We start from the raw sequence: 17,194 nt of genomic DNA, 5'->3' as shown, positions 1-17,194 counted from the left end.
TGGACCAATCAATGGTTCTTTCTCAAGACTTTTTATTTATTTAATTAATTTAATTTAATTTATTTATTTGGGAGAGAGCAAGGACACAAGCAGGGGAAGTGGCAGAGGGAGAAGCAGACTCCCTGCTCAATGTGGGGCTTGATCCCAGAACCATGGGATCACGACCTAAGCCGAAGGCAGATGTTAAACTCACTGAGCCACCCAGGCGCCCAACTTTCTCAAGATTTTCCTAACTAGAGTTGAGGAAAATGCTTTCCTTCTCTAAGATGAAGGCAATAAGGTTCCAGCTAAGGTCTTGCTAGGAGTTATTCCAGGATGGTAGGGAAAAGTGGTCTGAGAAACTAAACCTAACATGCAGAGAAAAGCAGCCTGAGAGGGAAGAGAAAGACAATGTCCTGAGTGTACTAGTCCCTAGTCACTTCAGTCTTCCCACATTTTGATTACATAAATTATAAGAGTTCCCATTTTCCCCCCATACTAGCTTGAATTGGATTTTTGTCACTTAAAAGCAAAAGCTTTAACTCAGATTCAAAGATTTCTATATACAGGTACCTATATGTACCTTGTAACCAATTATCATAGTAACAGTCCAAGTCTATCAAATCTCAGTGACACTTTTGAATATCTTCTCTTTGCATTAAAATTTCCTGTTTTCTTTGCCCCCTTATTTAAGTAAATAAAACCTGATTTTGTTCAAAAGACTAATTTTGGTTCAAAAGTTTATTTGCCAAAGTTAAATTCTTCTTTCAATGGGAGAAGATATTTGCAAATGATATATCTGATAAAGGGTTAGTATCCAAAATATATAAAGAACTTATACAACTCAATACCAAAAAAAAAAAAAAAAAATCGAATTAAAAATGAACAGAAGACACGAACACACATTTCTCCAAAGAAGACATACAGATGGCAATAGACACATGAAAAGATGCTCCACACCATTTATCATCAAGGCAATGCAAATCAAAACCACAAGATATTACCTAACACCTGTCAGAATGGGTAACATAAAAAATTTAAGAAACAACCGGTATTGGTGAGGTTGTAGAGAAAAAGGAACCCTTGTGCACTGTTGGTGGGAATGCAAAGTGGAGCAGCCACTGTGGAAAATAGTATGAAGGTTCCCTAAAAAATAAAAATAGTATGACCGTATGATCTGGTAATCCCACTACTGGGTATTTACTCAAAGAACACAGAAATACTAATTTTTAAAAGGTATGTGCACCCCTATGATAAATGCAGTGTTGTTTACAATAGTCAAAATATGGAAGTAGTCCAAATGCCCATCAACAGACAAATGGATAAAAACTATATATATATATATGGAATATTAATCAACCATAGAAAGAATGAAATCTTGCCATCTGCAACAATATAGATGGATCTAGAGGGTATGATGCTAAATGAAGTAAGTCAGAGAAAGACAAGTACCACGTAATTTCACTCATATGTGGAATTTAAGAAAAAAATAAAATAAAAAAAGAGAGACGAACCAAAAACCAGACTCTTAACTACAGAGAACAGGTAGTTATCAGAGGGGAGGTTGGGTGTGGGGATGGCTGAAATAGGTGAAGGGGATTAAGAGGAGTACACTTACTGTGATGAGCACTTAGTAATGTATAGAATTATGAATCACTACATTGCACACCTGAAACTAATATAACACTGTATGTTAACTCTGTGGGGATTTTTAAAAATTAAAAAAAAAAAAAAAAAAAAAAAGAAAAGAAAAATGACAAGTGTTGGTAAGCATGCTGGCAGGAATGGAAAATGGTGCTGCCGCTGGGTATAGTGGTTCCTCAAAACGTTAAAGATGGAATCACAGAGTATGATCCTGGAATCAGTGTACACCCAAAAGAGCTGAAAGCAGGGATTCAAAGAGATCCGTGTACACCAATGTTTATAAAAGCATTACTCACAATAGCCCAAAGGTGAAAACAAACCAAATGCCCATCAAAAAAAGAATAAACAAAACATCATATATACATACAACGGAAAATAATTCTGCTTTAGAAAGTAATGAAATTCTGACATATGCTATAAACACAGATGAAATTTGTAAACATTAAGTAAAATAGGCCATACTCAAAAAACAAATATTGTGTGATTCCATTTATATGAATAACCAGAACAGGCAAATTCATAAACACAGAAAGTAGAATGGCACTTGCCAAGGTCTGAGAGATAGGAGAATAGGGAGTTATTGTTTAATGGGTACAAAGTTTCTGTTTCGGAAGGGGAAATATTTCTGGAATTAGTGGCAGTGCTCACAGACCAATGTGAAGGTACTTAATGCCACTGAATTGTACACTTGGAAATGGTTAAAATGTTAACTTTTATGTTACATTTATTTTATCACAGTAAAACCCTCCACAAATTAAAAAGAAATTCTTCTGTCAAGTTTTTTCTTGGAATCCAAAAGGAGCTCACTTTTTCTAATACATCAATAAAAACCTCTAACACAAACGATTATCTTCCAACTTCCAACTTTTAGTAATTCCTAAAACTACAGAAACAGAACCTCAAATTATTAGTCTATTGCTATCACAAATCCAGTCTTAAGATAAAAATACATCTCTACCACTACATTAATGTTAAAATATATCACATTTACTCTAACATTTACAGGACATACCTAGAGGAAAATCCTTTGTACCTTCTCTAAAATTTAAGAGATTACCAAAATATTAAAGAACTTACTGTGAACATTTTATGTTAACATTTGTTTTATAAAACAGAAAAAAACTTAATGTGAACATTTTATTTTAATATGATTTAAATTTACATTTTCGTGTTCCTTATCGAGAATCCTGTGGAAGATATCTTTTTAAATCTACTTTCACTATTTGACCCCCAACCCACTACGCAGACAGCATTTCTTCTCTACAAACACTCTAGCTAGCTCTTTATTGCCCGATAATAACTACCACTTTAATAGCAGTAAGTTAGCAAAAAATAAAACGACTTGAACTTACCCAAATGAATAGACAGGGCTAGGTTTCCTCATCATTACCCAGTAACTTATCAAACATGTCATTAAACTAAGTAAAAAGGAAAATAAATTTAGCTTTAGAACTACAACAAGAGAACACACAAAAAGAAATTGAGATTTTGGAATTCCTAAGTTTGCTGAAATTTATCAGTGTTTGCACACTAAATTAATAAATTATTGTAATAAACTGTAATCTAATCATCACAAGCATCCTATTATATGAGTTTTAACATACAGAGAAACTGAAAAAAGTCATGATCCATCAAGTCAGTAAACCGAACCTAAACCCATACTTTCTCTACTCAGTAAGTTATCCACCCTAAATGGTTTCTGTAACCGAGAAAGCAAAAGTGACACAGTAATAATAAAGGTAATATATTTTATTTAAGCCACAGACAATAAACTTTAACTCTGATAATCTCTAATCTTTGTTAAAAGTTAAACTAAATATTAATAACAACAATATTCAGGATAGGATAAAATTATGTTCATTTTCGAAATACAGTGAAGATTCACTCTAAAAAAACTTACTATAGTGTGAAATCCAGGTGGTAACTGTATGCTTTAGATGAGTCAAGTAGATTTAGTTACAGAAGTGATGAAAAGACATACTTATACTCCTATGGCATGGACCCTGAAGACATCAAGTATCTTGCAACCTAACATAGTGATATGAAAGGTCCCACAAAGCAGGGAGCCAAAAGGGTGTCTCCCAATTCACAATTGCTCACTTCTTAGTTATTAATGCCCACCTACATGGTATGTTTTTACTTGACCGTGCTCCTGGCTACTGGTGACTCACCTACAGGTAGGCATCCAAGGCATATGATCTAATGCCTAGGTATTACTTTCTCTGTTCCTCTATAAATGGGGTATTTTCTTCCAGTATATCTTCTAATGGTATTGTTTGTATACATGTTCTATGTTGATAATCTTACTTCTTTCACAGATTACTTTTCTTTAGGCACAGAGAACAAAATTCAGTGCAACAAATTCCTTAGTTTCAACATAGTAAAGAGACTTTTAAAACTTACCTAAAAAGATCAAAAATGGTCAAGTATGTATAAGCAGTTAAAGCTGCAAAACAACAGAACAACTGATTAAAATGTTGCTGAATCCACGATGGTTCATACCCGGAGTATCCTTTACCAAGAAAACCTGAGTCACTAATTAACCTTATATGTTGGCAATTACCTAGATTAATATTCGTAGTCAAACGTAGTAAATACAGAGACTTCTGACTAGCATGGTTGATAGAGTAGGGGACTCTTGATCTCAAGGTTGTGAGTTCAAGCCCAGCATTAGAGCCTAGTAATTAAAAAAAAAAAAGTTTGGCAAGTACGAAAGCTTGCTCTAGAACCTGATTTTGCCATCAGGACAAAGGAAGCAGCGCATACCCCAAAGTGCTATGATTGTTTGGGTTTTTTTTTCCTTCTTGTCATCTAAGTACTATTTTAAATATATTCTTGGGGCGCCTGGGTGGCTCAGTGGGTTAAGCATCTGCCTTCGGCTCAGGTCATGATCTCAGGGTCCTGGGATCGAGTCCCACATCGGGGCTTTCTGCTCAGCAGGGAGCCTGCTTCCCTCTCTCTCTGCCTGCCTCTCTGTCTACTTGTGATCTCTCTCTGTCAAATAAATAAATAAATAAATAAAATCTTAAAAAAAAATAAAGAGCTTGGATTAGGTTGCAAAAGCATTGGGGGCGCCTGGGTGGCTCAGTGGGTTAAAGCCTCTGCCTTCAGCTCAGGTCATGATCCCAGGGTCCTGGGACCGAGCCCTGCATCAGGCTCTCTGGTCAGCGGGGAGCCTGCTTCCCCCTCTCTCTCTTCCTGCCTCTCTGCTTACTTGTGATCTCTGTCAAGTAAATAAATAAATAAATAATCTTAAAAAAAAAATCAAGACAATAAATATGAAACTAATGATTAACTCCAACAAAATAAGAAAGGTGACATACCTATACTGTTAGTGGAACTGCACCACATAAGCAGGAAGCCAGTACATGTTAAGTTTATTGCACCAAAGAGCAGTATCTTCCAGGACTGTGAAAAACAAAATCATTCTTATTTGCATAGTGCTGATAAACTTCACTGGGTCTGTTCAAGTTGCTGCAATTCCCACTCAACAAAGGAATAAGCACAAATTCCTTCAAAAGGTCATAGTTCTTATATCTACAAAAATTACCATCAACCATTTTATTAATTTAAAAAAAAGGTAGTTCTAGAGGACAAACTCAAGAGAAGAAAATTCTGCCATATAAACTCTCAAACAGTTGAGAAAAATAGGCATATAGTTTAATATCATTTTCTCTCTATACGTAGAGACAACAATAGCAGATGGGGCAAAATATAAAGCAACTGGTGAATCTGAGTAAAGGGCTTAAAGGAGTTCCTTACACTAATCTTGTGACTTTTCCATAAGCTTGAAATTATATCAAAATAAGTTATTCTTCCTCTCTCAACAAAAAGGGCTACACTTATTTACCAAATAAGTCATATGAAATAAGACTGCAAAAGAGGGAAAGACTACCATGGGTTAGAAGTTGGTAGACCTGAGATACAACATGCTAGCGAGGATTTTGTCAGAGAAAGCAGAAAGGGCATTCTAAGAATAAAGATCAAGTGAAGTGTTTTAAATTTTTTATTCCACTGTACTTCCTACAAAAGGAGACCTATAATTATGTGAAAGTAGAAGTGAAAGAAATTAGTGAAAAGGAGTTTTCACTGAAGGTTTTAAAATTAAATGGATATAATTCCAAAGGTCAAGTGTGGAATAGGATGGCTTTAGAACGCAGATGCAGAGTATAGGTTTAGGATGAAGAACACCTTCTCTGAGAAAGGTGAGAAGGGTAAAAAGGTTGACTGAAGGGACAGAGAAACTGTGACTAGAAAGAAGTGACAGCAAAGTAGCACAGAGCCACTAGCCTCTACATCTCTAGAAAAGAAGAAACAAGGCCACTTTCTAAAATTAAGGGATGTGGTAGAATAAATAGGACTGGAAACGTAAATCCAGAGGAGAATGTGCAGAAGAGCAGTTCTAGTGAGCATCTTCTGAATCAACAGAGGAGAATAAGAATGGCCACCATGAATTTAGGGTAGACAGCATTCTGCACCTTCCTCTACCCCCAAGAGCAAAACCAGAGGACCAGGTGAGATAGCGATGTCAGAGACAGAGCTGATATGATAGGTTAATGGGACAAGGGACTCTAATAGTGAGGACATTAATGAAGTGACTGGACAGGGGCTCTAGTCAGGACAGGGATTCAAGAACAGTCAGAAAAGGAGGATAAGGCATATGATTTGAAAATGACATTCTCTGCAGCTCTACTGAGGAATCACGTTATTTATCAACAAATACTTGAGTACCTATTTCGCAAAAGATGCTTTTCCAGGCACAGGAGATACAAGGGTGACAGACAATTAGCAAATATGCAAGGTCAGGTGGTGTAAGTGCTACAAAGGAAAAATAATTTATGGTAAGAACACCATAATGGGAGACATGGAAAGGGTGCTCTGCCACACAAGGTGGTCAAAAAGACCCCCTTGGTAAGGTAACATCTAACCAGAAATTTTACAGAGGCAAAGGTGCTAAGCATGCAGATATCGGGGAAAGAAAATGGGAGCTACAGTGTGAATGCCCTGAGATAGAAGAGAACCTGGCTGAGGACGGACAGACGAGAGGCGAGAGGAAGTCCAGGGCTCCATCAGAGACTTCTTGTGTTTCAGATAAAAGAAATGGGATTTATTCCAAATGAGATGGAAAGCAGCTTAGCTTTCATTTCTAAAAGATCATTTTGGCTTCTCTTTGTAGAATAAACTGAATAGGAACAATGAGAGAAGTAGGAAAACCATTTAGAATGTGACTGCAGAAATCCATGTGAGAAATGGTGATTTTGAAGTTGGCAAGAAAGTGTTAAAGAAATCATATTCTGTGTGTTACATAGATGACAGACCAGCAAGATTTACTTACAGAATGGATGAAGAATGAGAGAAAGAGAGGGAGAATGACTCCCAGGTTTCTGGCCTGTGCACTGAAAGAACAGAGTGGCCATTTAGTGAGGAAGGAACAGAAAAATCAAAGTTCAAGTTTGACCATATTAAATTTGAGATGCCTATTAGATATTCAAGTGGAAATGTTGAGACAGCCATGATATTTATAGGAATCTAGAAGGAGGGGAAAAGTTATGGACTGAGATGTAAATAGGACGTCATGAGCATGTGGCAGACAAAGCATCACTTAGGTGTAATGAACAGAAACAACAGAAGCTGGAGCTCTAAGTGCTGGAGCTTAGCAGTTAGCTCTAAGTAATGAAGAGTATCTGTACAATGCAGGTGTTCTCTAAAACTCAGAGATCAGGAAGATGAGAGGGAAGTGATGAACAACGGCCATCTAAGTAGGAGGAAAACCAAAAGTGATATTTCAGAGTCGAAATGAAAAAGTACTTTAAGGAAGAAGTAACAAATTTTTGTTAAATGCTATTGAAGGTTAAGTAAAATGGGAAATGAGGATGACCATTGATTTTGGCAACACAGTGTTTACCAGTTACTTTGTTAAAGCTGTTCCAGTGGATTGGTGGGGGGCTACAAACAGACTGGTATATGTTTAGTGGAGACAAGGAGAAGAGAAAGTGAACAGGTAGTAAAGACAATTAGTTTAAGTAGTTTTGCTATAAAAGGAAGCAGAGAAATGAGGCAGTAGTTGAAAGTGGAAGATGTGGCATGTGCTCATGATGCAGGAAGGAACAACTGTGGGAAACTTGTCTTTGAGTAGGCAACAAGTGGAAGCGCAGAGAGCCCATTCGTAGAAACAGGAGCAAAGGCAGAATGTTGGGAGAGGACAGGATGTGGAGGTGTTTTCTGATTACTTTTCCTTTAGTGAAATAGGAAGAAAGATCAACAGGTCAGAGTGAGCATGAATAAGATTTTGGAAGTTTGAGGGCAGAAGTGAAAGACTATGGCCATCTACAAAATGGAAAACTGAATGAACTGAATGATATACTATGGGCAGCCTAATGGTGCACTTAGGCATGGATTTAAAGTGAGACCAGTAATCATGGTTTTGTGTTTTTCTCAGGCTACATTCAGTTGCTTGGGTGCACGTACAGAACAGCAGGAATGTTGACTTAATGATGTTAAGGATTTGCCATGGAAGTGTGAGAGGAAGAGTTACAGATGGATGGGAGGGCACAAAGGAGTTGAAGACATATGCAAGAAATCAGTAATAATGGACCAAAGAATCTAAATTGGATAATCAAGCAAATGAGGATAAAAGAGGTGAAAAACAGGGAAAATACAGCATAGTCAGTGGATTGGAGATCCTAGTAAGATTGAAGAACTACTGGAATTGGGATAATACAAGGAGTGAACTGGAATAACAAGAGATGGTGACTACGAGTGAAATAATTGAAACTGAGACAATGGGAAGACATAATTATGAATGATAATGGCAGTGGTATGGTCATAGGAGTGGACAGTTGGAAGGGATGCAGGACAATTATTTGTGGTAAGGAAGTAAAGAACTGAGAAGTAGGGATTTTCCTCATGGTGTAAGGAATTACCATGAACCAAAACAGGAGTAGTAGTAAAGAGAGGTGAGCTAGGCACATCTTATAAGATTTAAATTATGATGGACAGTATCTTCACAATGCAGGTGTTCTTATACCCGTTTTGCTCCTACTATCTATTCTGTGGTATATTGTGCTTCAATAAAGCTTATAGTTCAAGAATTTCCTGTTTACTTCTGTAATGTAGTTGCTTTCCACCAAGATTATAAAGTTCTATCTATCTGTTCTCAAGAGATCATCCTAAGTGGACTAGACACACAAGCAGCAGATGAATTTCCTACTCTTGGCTCTTTAACATACAGGACATACTATTTTCAAATACTAGAATTACTGAGTTCTGATTATATTCCAAGGTTTTAGCAACAGGAAATACAGTGATAAGAAACAAAGAACAAAAGGCTCTAATCTAGTATCATACATAATACATGACCAATGCCATAGGTACACTTACGTTCCACTAAAGCTAGGTTTATTTAAAATTCATCATGTATTTATTGGGTACTTATTTTGTACTTTTATTAAAAAGTGAACAAAACAGACACAGTCACTGTCTTCAGGGAGCTTACAGTATAATTTAGACAATAATGAAAACAATGAATATAGAACAGTAACTAGAAGGTCCATATTGGTGACCAAAAAGGATACCAATTATCTTTTTTTTTTTTTTAAGTGAGCTCTTTGCCCAACATGGGTGGGGCATGAACTCATGACTTCAAAGCATAAGTTGTTTTTCCTTCCTTACACCAAAAATGAGAAAATGTGGTTTTAAACTATATCCATTACCTTTGTAAAAAAAAGTAACAAAGGCAATCATAAAATATTTTTTCTTTATAACTCATTAGAATTAGAATAAAAATCTTAACCAAAGCCTATCTTCCTCCCAAGCAAAATAATTACGTTTCAAAGTAATTGATTTTTACATTACAATTTACATTAAATTTACAATGTAATTTAATTTTCCATTAAAATTTTGCTTAGCCAGCGGCGCCTGGCTCACTGTCAGTAGAGCATGCAACTTGATGTTGGTGTAGTGAGTTCAAGCCCCACGTTGGGCACAGAGATTACTTTAAAAAAAAATTGCTTACCCAACAACAACAAATGAAAACAGTGTGGCATGGAGCACCTGGCTGGCTCAGCTGGTGGAGTATGCAACTCTTAACCTTGGGGTTGTGAGTTCAAGCCCCATGTTGGGCGAGCATTTACTTAAAAACAAAAGGTGTATGGTGGGATCACAAGTAATTTCTATAATGCCTTAAAAATTATCTTTTTCAATGTCATAATGTTGTCGGTACAGTGATTAGAGTTAATAAAGATAACTTACCCTTCGGTCTGCTGCTACAAGTCTAAATTCCTGTAATAACTTGCCAAAAAAAGATCTTTGTGGTTTTCTAAAGAGATGAATTGTCCCCTTTAAAAATAAAAAATAAACAAATCAACATTGAAGCTTCTAGTCTTTTTCATATCCTGTGATGTGATACAATAGTAATAACTAACATTTACTGAAAGCTCAGTATGTGGCAAGCAATTATTTCTAGATATTTATGCATATTTATCTATTCTTCACAATTATCTGAGATGGAAACAATTTTTTTTTTAAGATTTTTATTTATTAGAGAGAGAGAGAGGGACCACAAGAAGGCAGAGGGCCAGGCAGAGAGAGAGGGGGAAGCAGGCTCCTCGCCGAACAGAGAGCCCGATGGAGGGCCTAATCCCAGGACCCTGAGATCATGACCTGAGCTGAAGGCAGAGGCTTAACCCACTAAGCCACCCAGGAGCCCCTGGAAACAATCTTTAATTGTCCAAGGGCACAATGCTAACAAATGGCTGAGCAGAAATTCAAACCCAGCCATTTTATTTTTTTAAGGATTTCATTTATTTATTTGAGAGTGAGTGAGAGAGGACAAGCAGGGGTAACAGCAGAGGAAGAGGGAGAAGCAGACTCTCAGCTGAGCAGGGAGCCTGATGTGGGGCTTGATCCGAGAACCCTAGGATCATGACCCCAGCTGAAGGCAGACACTTAACCGACTAAGCCACCCAGGTGCCCCAAAACCAGGCATTTTAGCTCCTGGCTACACAATTCTATTTTTAAATGGATTTTAGGTTATTTTGAACCATAAAATCAAACCATTTGCCAGATAGCCCTACTGGAAATCAAGTACTACAATTAGCTTAATAGAAGTTTTATATGTGAAAAGTTTGGAAACTATTATTACAGTAAAATCTCTGAGGTTCTCTCTTAAGCATTCAAAGTCAAGAGACATCCTCGCTAGTCTCCGCAGTCCTTGCTAGAACACTGTATGGGACCATCAGAGAAAGGGCATGATAGTGGGGTTACTGACAAGAGAAGAAATGTAAGTGGAGACTAAAGAGGAATCTGCCACTCAAGCTTATGAAATCTCAGAATAAAAGATAATTTAAGTATATATGGGAAATTAGCTTATGATTAAGTCAGTATCCAACATCAGCAGGAAAAAATTTGAGTTACCCAATAAATGGTTTTTGGAAAAGGTAATGTTGGATATTCACTATATTTCTTACTCTAATTTTTTATTATGTTAAAACTAAAATACAAAACTACAGAATACTTGAAGAAATTTATGGATGTACAATTTTATAATCTTGGAGTTGGAAAAGACTTTTCATAATAGTATATAAACCAAGAAGCTGTAAAGGGAAAAACTAATCAATTTTACTATTTTGGGAATATAATAACAACAGACAAAAATAAAGAAAATCCTAGAGAGAGAAAATAAACTGGGAAAAAAAGAATTTTTTTTTTAAAGATTTTATTTATTTATTTGACAGAGAGAAATCACAAGTAGATGGAGAGGCAGGCAGAGAGAGAGAGAGAGAAGCAGGCTCCCTGCTGAGCAGAGAGCCCGATGTGGGACTCCATCCCAGCACCCTGAGATCATGACCTGAGCCGAAGGCAGCGGTTTAACCCACTGAGCCACCCAGGCGCCCCGGGAAAAAAAGAATTTTAATTGTTATTTCAAAAGCTAAGCATTGTTTCTAGGGAAAAAAAATCTTTCACAATTATCAGTGGGTCATATATAATAACTTGATTGCTAAGTGCCATGCACTTAAATATTTATTTGGATTTTAATTTTAGCAAAATGCTTTCCTAGATAGTAAGGCCACAATCACCATAACAACTGTTTCTACCTCACTATTGTTAGCCAATTTGACTTAAACACTTAAATTCCACAGAAAGCAGTGGAACTGGGTGTCAACAGATAAAAAATGAGGAAAACTTTCAGATCCAACTCCAGCACAGGTCTAATTTTCCTAAGTAATAGTAGGAACATCTCAATAGCTATAAAAAAGGTATATCCCATTTCTTCAAAGCTCAGACATGTCATTAGTTCCATTAGATGAAACTCAGAAAAGGCAGAAGATAAAGTTGAACACTAGAAGTCTAGCATTTAAAACCAGAATGTTCATCATTGTTGAGGTCAAGTGATGGCTACATGGGTGCTTATTATATTCTACTTTCCTGTTTTTGCAAATTTCCATAATAAAAAAAAATTTAAGTAAAACATACTTTAAAATATAAAAATAGGAGCGCCTGGGTGGCTCAGTCATTAAGCATCTGCCTTGTGCTCAGGTCATAATCCCATGGTCCTGGGATTCGTGAGTCAGGTTCCCTGCTTAGCAAGAAGCCTGCTTCTCCCTCTCCCACTCCCCATGCTTGTGCTCCCTCTCTTGCTGTCTCTATCAAATAAATAAATAAAATCTTAAAAAGTAAGTAAATATAAAAATAAAGCATTAGAAAAAAGTGTTACTAATTTTTGCTATCCAAACAAAGACCAGTGTGTGTGTGTGTGTGTGTGTGTGTGTGTGTATAACTCTAAGGCTTTGCTAAGCTAATTCAGTTGAGAAGGAACAATATGCTATTTTCATCTGAGATGCTAATGAATGGTCAATTAATAAATATACTCCATTCTTAATGAATTATGTGTGGGATATTTGGTCCCAAAGATAAATTCTGCTTAATACTGTTATCCCTGGATATCTTCTAACTTCATTCCACTTTAAATGATTTAAGTTACTTTAAGTTTCAGGTTGAGAAAATAAGGTTTCTAAAAGGTAGAATGCCTTTTCTGATGCCATTCTGATATCGGTTAAAAAAAGTAAAACCCCATAAAAATCCTAATGTTCATGTCACTTTTCAAAATTATATTGGCCCTCCATTGCTATCATGATAAACTCCTAATTTTACAACCTGAAATTCAATGCTTTCAATCACGTAGCCTGTTTCTTTCCAGTTTAATCTCTTACTCCGGACAGGGAATCAACTCCAACTAAACTAGTGTACCCCTGATCTAATGATCATATCACTCTAGAGTGAAAAGGCCAGACTTGTCTAACCAAGCTCTAACAGCCCTGTAATACTTAACAAATTACTTGACCTCTGTTTTCTCAACCGAATGAGAGTAAAGAACAGTAAGATTAAGAGTAATAGAATAGGGAGAAAATACTGTTTCATGGCTGACCTTCTATGTGAAGCCTTCCTAGATTACTCCAAACTATACTGTTCTTTATGCCACTTGCTTTATAATTAACTAGAGGCCAGCCTTCCTCACTCTATCATCATGCATTTTAAGTCAATTTTTTTTAGTTACTTCACTAACGACAAGGGCTGTATTTCCTTTACATTTTCTAAGATAGCATTGTGCGTTGCATATAACACCTTAATAAACAAGAGGGACTCGTAAACCCTTTCTTCTCCTCCAAAACTTTTACAATCAACTTTAAATGCTACTATTTTTCTGTATTATTAACGTTTCAAGCACAAAAATTTAGTGCCATAGCTATGTATTTGGTGTTTTATAAAACAGGTATTTATTGAAAACCTCCTCTCTGAGCCAGGGACAAGGCTCTGGAAATACCAGAGTGAATACAGAGGTCCGGCTCTCAAAGAGCTTACAGTCTAGGAAGTGAGAAGGACAAGTAAACACACAATTATAACACAGTCTAACATAGTTTAACATATGTAGTAAGGGCTGCATATGTAGTAAGGGCTAACATATGGAGTAAGGGCTACATATGTTATTGATAAATAACACCAAGATATCACAAGCACAAAGGAGGCACCTAACAGGATCTTGAGACATGGGCGGGCAGGAAGGCTCATGAGAGACTAAAGGGCGCTTAAGGGTTATACTGATAAGAATGAGGGGTAGGAGATGATCGGTTTTTGGCAGACAGAACAGCATATACAAATTAGGTGCAAAGGCCTAATCCCGAGAGCATCATGTGCAAGGTGTTCACTCTGACTGAATATGAATGTAGGTATGTGAAAAAAGAGGCTATAAAGAAGCTTGGCCCCCTCTCCCCCAAAAAGCAGCAGCAGCAAGTAGCTTGACAACAGCTTTGTATGCCACACCAAATAGGACTTTATCTTGAGGACTGTGTGTGTGTGTGTGGTTGGGGGGGCGGGGGGAGGTTATGCAAGGGAGCAAGAGAGTGCCATGGTCCCCAATTTTAGAAATTTAATTCTGGCTACACAGTGGTGAATATTTTGAAGAAAGTAGCTAGAAGGCTATTTGGTCAGCCGCCCCCGTCCCCCAAATAAGCTTTTACCCACTTTCTGTGTGCAAAAAACGGATTACAGAAAATTTACATAAGAAAAAGAAAGCATAAATAGGACATTTTTCTTGACTATATCCACTCAAGGAAAAAACTTAACGAGAGTGACAATGGCTTAGGAACTGAAACGTGATCCTGTTCACACAGGTAGGCCGTCAATAAGAGATCCATTAACTTCTGTGATAAAATGGTACCTCTTTTGACGCTAAAATTGCCATCAACTTATCTTTTGATAGGATTCGGAGAGCTATACATTTGATCTGTAAAAGCATAAAAAGAATAATTTCTCTAAAAAATTTTAGGCTCAACATATCCCCGAAACCGTCAGGTATACTGGGCTCTACAAAAGGAGGAAGAAACAGGCAACGAAGATGCTCGACCAACACCTGGACTTTCTCCAGTCACTGGCCTTCTGACCGTCGCTGCCGTGTCAGGCTCTCTGGCACTCCACAAAGCCAAGTCGCAGTGTGGGGCGTTCACCTCAACACATCGCTCGTAACCCTCTTTATTAACGCCAACGGTACCGTCCCCGGTGTAAGCATCACTAATTACGGTCGTGTAGCTGTGGACTTGTTTTCAGAACCTTCGTGGGTGTAGACACTGACGCCGGCCAAGACTTTTAGCTCCGTATGAAGTAAATCTCCGCAAGGGAGAAGTCATAAGCTCGCTAAAAACTGAAAGCTCGGCTCGAAGCAGGGCCGGGATCCCCAGCGTCTAACCAACCGGGTGAAGGGGGCTGAGGGAATCAGCTCTGGGGGGGAATGCTTCCGCCGTCACCGCTTCTCCTGTGGGGTGTGGGGAGCCAAGCACGACTCCCAGGACCCCACCTCTGGGCAGCTGAGGCCTGTCAAGGCCGCACGGGGATGAAAGAAGATAAGAGGAATCACCTAGGACAGAACCCCTCATACCCGCAGCCAACTCACCATGATAAGGAGAGGCACAGCTCCCGCCGGAAGACGCTCTGGGAGCAGGTTTTCCCTAGAGCGGAAGGGGTGGGGCATCAGACGCCGATTGGCGGAGAGAGACGCGGGGGCGGAAATGCGTGCACTGTCTCTTGTTCCCGCCCTTTCTCCGGCTGTCCCGGCGTTCTACGGCGGTGAAGACAGAGGCTAGGGTGGCCCCACGTAGGCATTTGGTGGGTAGGTGGAGAACTAGAGACCTTGTTAAGGAGCCCGTAGGTTTTTTTTTTTTTTAATTGTATGATGTCTTTTTATTTAAATGCAATTAATTCACATATAATGTATTACTAGTTTCAGAGGTAGAGGTCATTCATTAGTTGTATATAACACCTAGTGCTCATTACATCACCTGCCCTCTATAATGTCCATCACCCAGATATCCCTTCACCTGCCCTGCTCCCCCGTCCCAACAACCCTTAGTTTGTTTCCTATGATTAAAAGTATCTTGGTTTTCCCCCCTTCCCTTCCCCTAGGATCCCATTTTGTTTCTTTTTTATTTTTATTTTAAATATTTATTTATTTGACAGATCACAAGGAGGCAGAGAGGCAGGCAGAGAGAGAGAGAGGAGGAAGCAGGCTCCTGGCCGAGCAGAGAGCCCGATGTGGGGCTCGATCCCAGGACCCTGAGACCACGACCCGAGCTGAAGGCAGAGGCTTTAACCCACTGAGCCACCCAGGTGCCCCAGATCCCATTTTGTTTCTTAAAATCCACATATGAGATCATGATAATTATCTTTCTGTTTTTTCGCTTCACATAATACCCTCTAGTTCCATCCACCTCTTTGCAAATGGCAAGATTTCTTTTTTTTTTTTTCCCCCTTGGGTGGCTGAGTAGTATTCCATTGTATATATACATACCACATCCCCTTTATCCATTCTTCTGTTGATGGATGTCTAGGTTCTTGCCATAGTTTGGCCATTGTGGACAATGCTGCTATAAACATTGGGGTGCAGGTGCCACTTCAGATCACTACATTTGTATCTTGGGGTAAATAGCCAGTAGTGCAATTACTGGTTAGTAGGGTAGCTGTATTTTCAACTTTTTGAGGACCCTCCATACTGTTTTCCAGAGCGGCTACACCAACTTGCATTCCCACAAGTAGTGTAGGAGGGTCTCCCTTTCTCCACATCCTCAGCAACATCTGTGTATTCTGAATTGTTAATTTTAGCCATTCGGTTTGTGAGGTGGTATCGCATTGTGGTTTTGATTTGTATTTGCTTAGGGTTTATTTGTAATGTTAGGAAAATTTCATTTAGTGCTTAAGTGCTTTTACCTATGTTGTGTGATTTAATTTTTTGCCATACTTTGTGAAATAGTATTCCCTTTTGAGGAAGCAGGAAGAATAAGAAATTTGCCCAGAGGCATACAGCTGGTTCTCCACAGTAGCTGAATTTGAACTGAGACCAAATATAGAATACCATGTACTATCCTAAAACACTACCTAAAAACCCATGAAATTAATTTTATAATGGAAGTAATATTACTTAGAGACAAAAAGCTTTAATTACTTAAAAGAGACAGAAAACAAGTAGGGAGGAAAAAATGTCTAATATATTGATAGTGTCATGTAGAAAATGTTATGCTACAGAGAGTGACGATTGCTAATTCATAGTAGTCCAAGATGCTTCTCTAAGGAAAGTAGACCAAGAACTTTCTCTAAGGAAAGTAAATTTGACTTCTGAATGACAAAGTCTTTCTGTGAAAATTATTCCAGGCAGGATAAACGATCTAAATACGTAAGTCAAAAACAAGCAGAAGTGTTTCAAGGTCTCAGAGAAGGCAGTGTGTTTGGAGATCTAATGAAGAGATCTAAATGGCAAATGGATCAGATCAAACAGGAATTTCTAATGTAGGGGTAAGGGGACGGATTCTGTTTTTTGTTTTGTTTTGTTTTCTAAGTGAGAAAGGAAGCCTGTGGAGGGTTTTAACAAAGGAGTGACCTTTACATGGTGGTATGGAGAATGGATTGTAGGTGGATAGTAATAATGAACATTTACTAAGCACTTACATGGTAGATACTGTTTTGAGTTTAACATGGACTAGCTTATTTAATCCTCCTAACCAGCATTTGGTATAGGTACTATTATTAG

General features: G+C 38.0%; 1 protein-coding gene across 1 annotated transcript in view; it reads right to left on the bottom strand.

Moving 5' to 3' along the window:
- The window catches only part of SLC30A6 (solute carrier family 30 member 6), a 40,276-nt gene extending 25,136 nt beyond the window's left edge, over positions 1-15,140 (bottom strand). The window contains exons 1-5 of the mRNA XM_082745283.1: positions 15,068-15,140; positions 9,874-9,960; positions 4,947-5,031; positions 4,027-4,069; positions 2,976-3,041 (exon numbers count right to left, since the gene is read on the bottom strand). Coding sequence (XP_082601409.1) covers positions 2,976-3,041; positions 4,027-4,069; positions 4,947-5,031; positions 9,874-9,960; positions 15,068-15,070 — 284 coding nt within the window. The 5' untranslated portion in view covers positions 15,071-15,140. The remainder of the gene's footprint in view (positions 1-2,975; positions 3,042-4,026; positions 4,070-4,946; positions 5,032-9,873; positions 9,961-15,067) is intronic.
- Positions 15,141-17,194: the final 2,054 nt, after the last annotated feature.

Source organism: Mustela nivalis (genome assembly GCF_964662115.1).
Source record: "Mustela nivalis genome assembly, chromosome: 8".
In the NCBI taxonomy this organism is placed as follows: domain Eukaryota; kingdom Metazoa; phylum Chordata; class Mammalia; order Carnivora; family Mustelidae; genus Mustela; species Mustela nivalis.
Note: the sequence above shows the minus strand (reverse complement) of the source record. Positions and strands in the feature narration are given on the sequence as shown.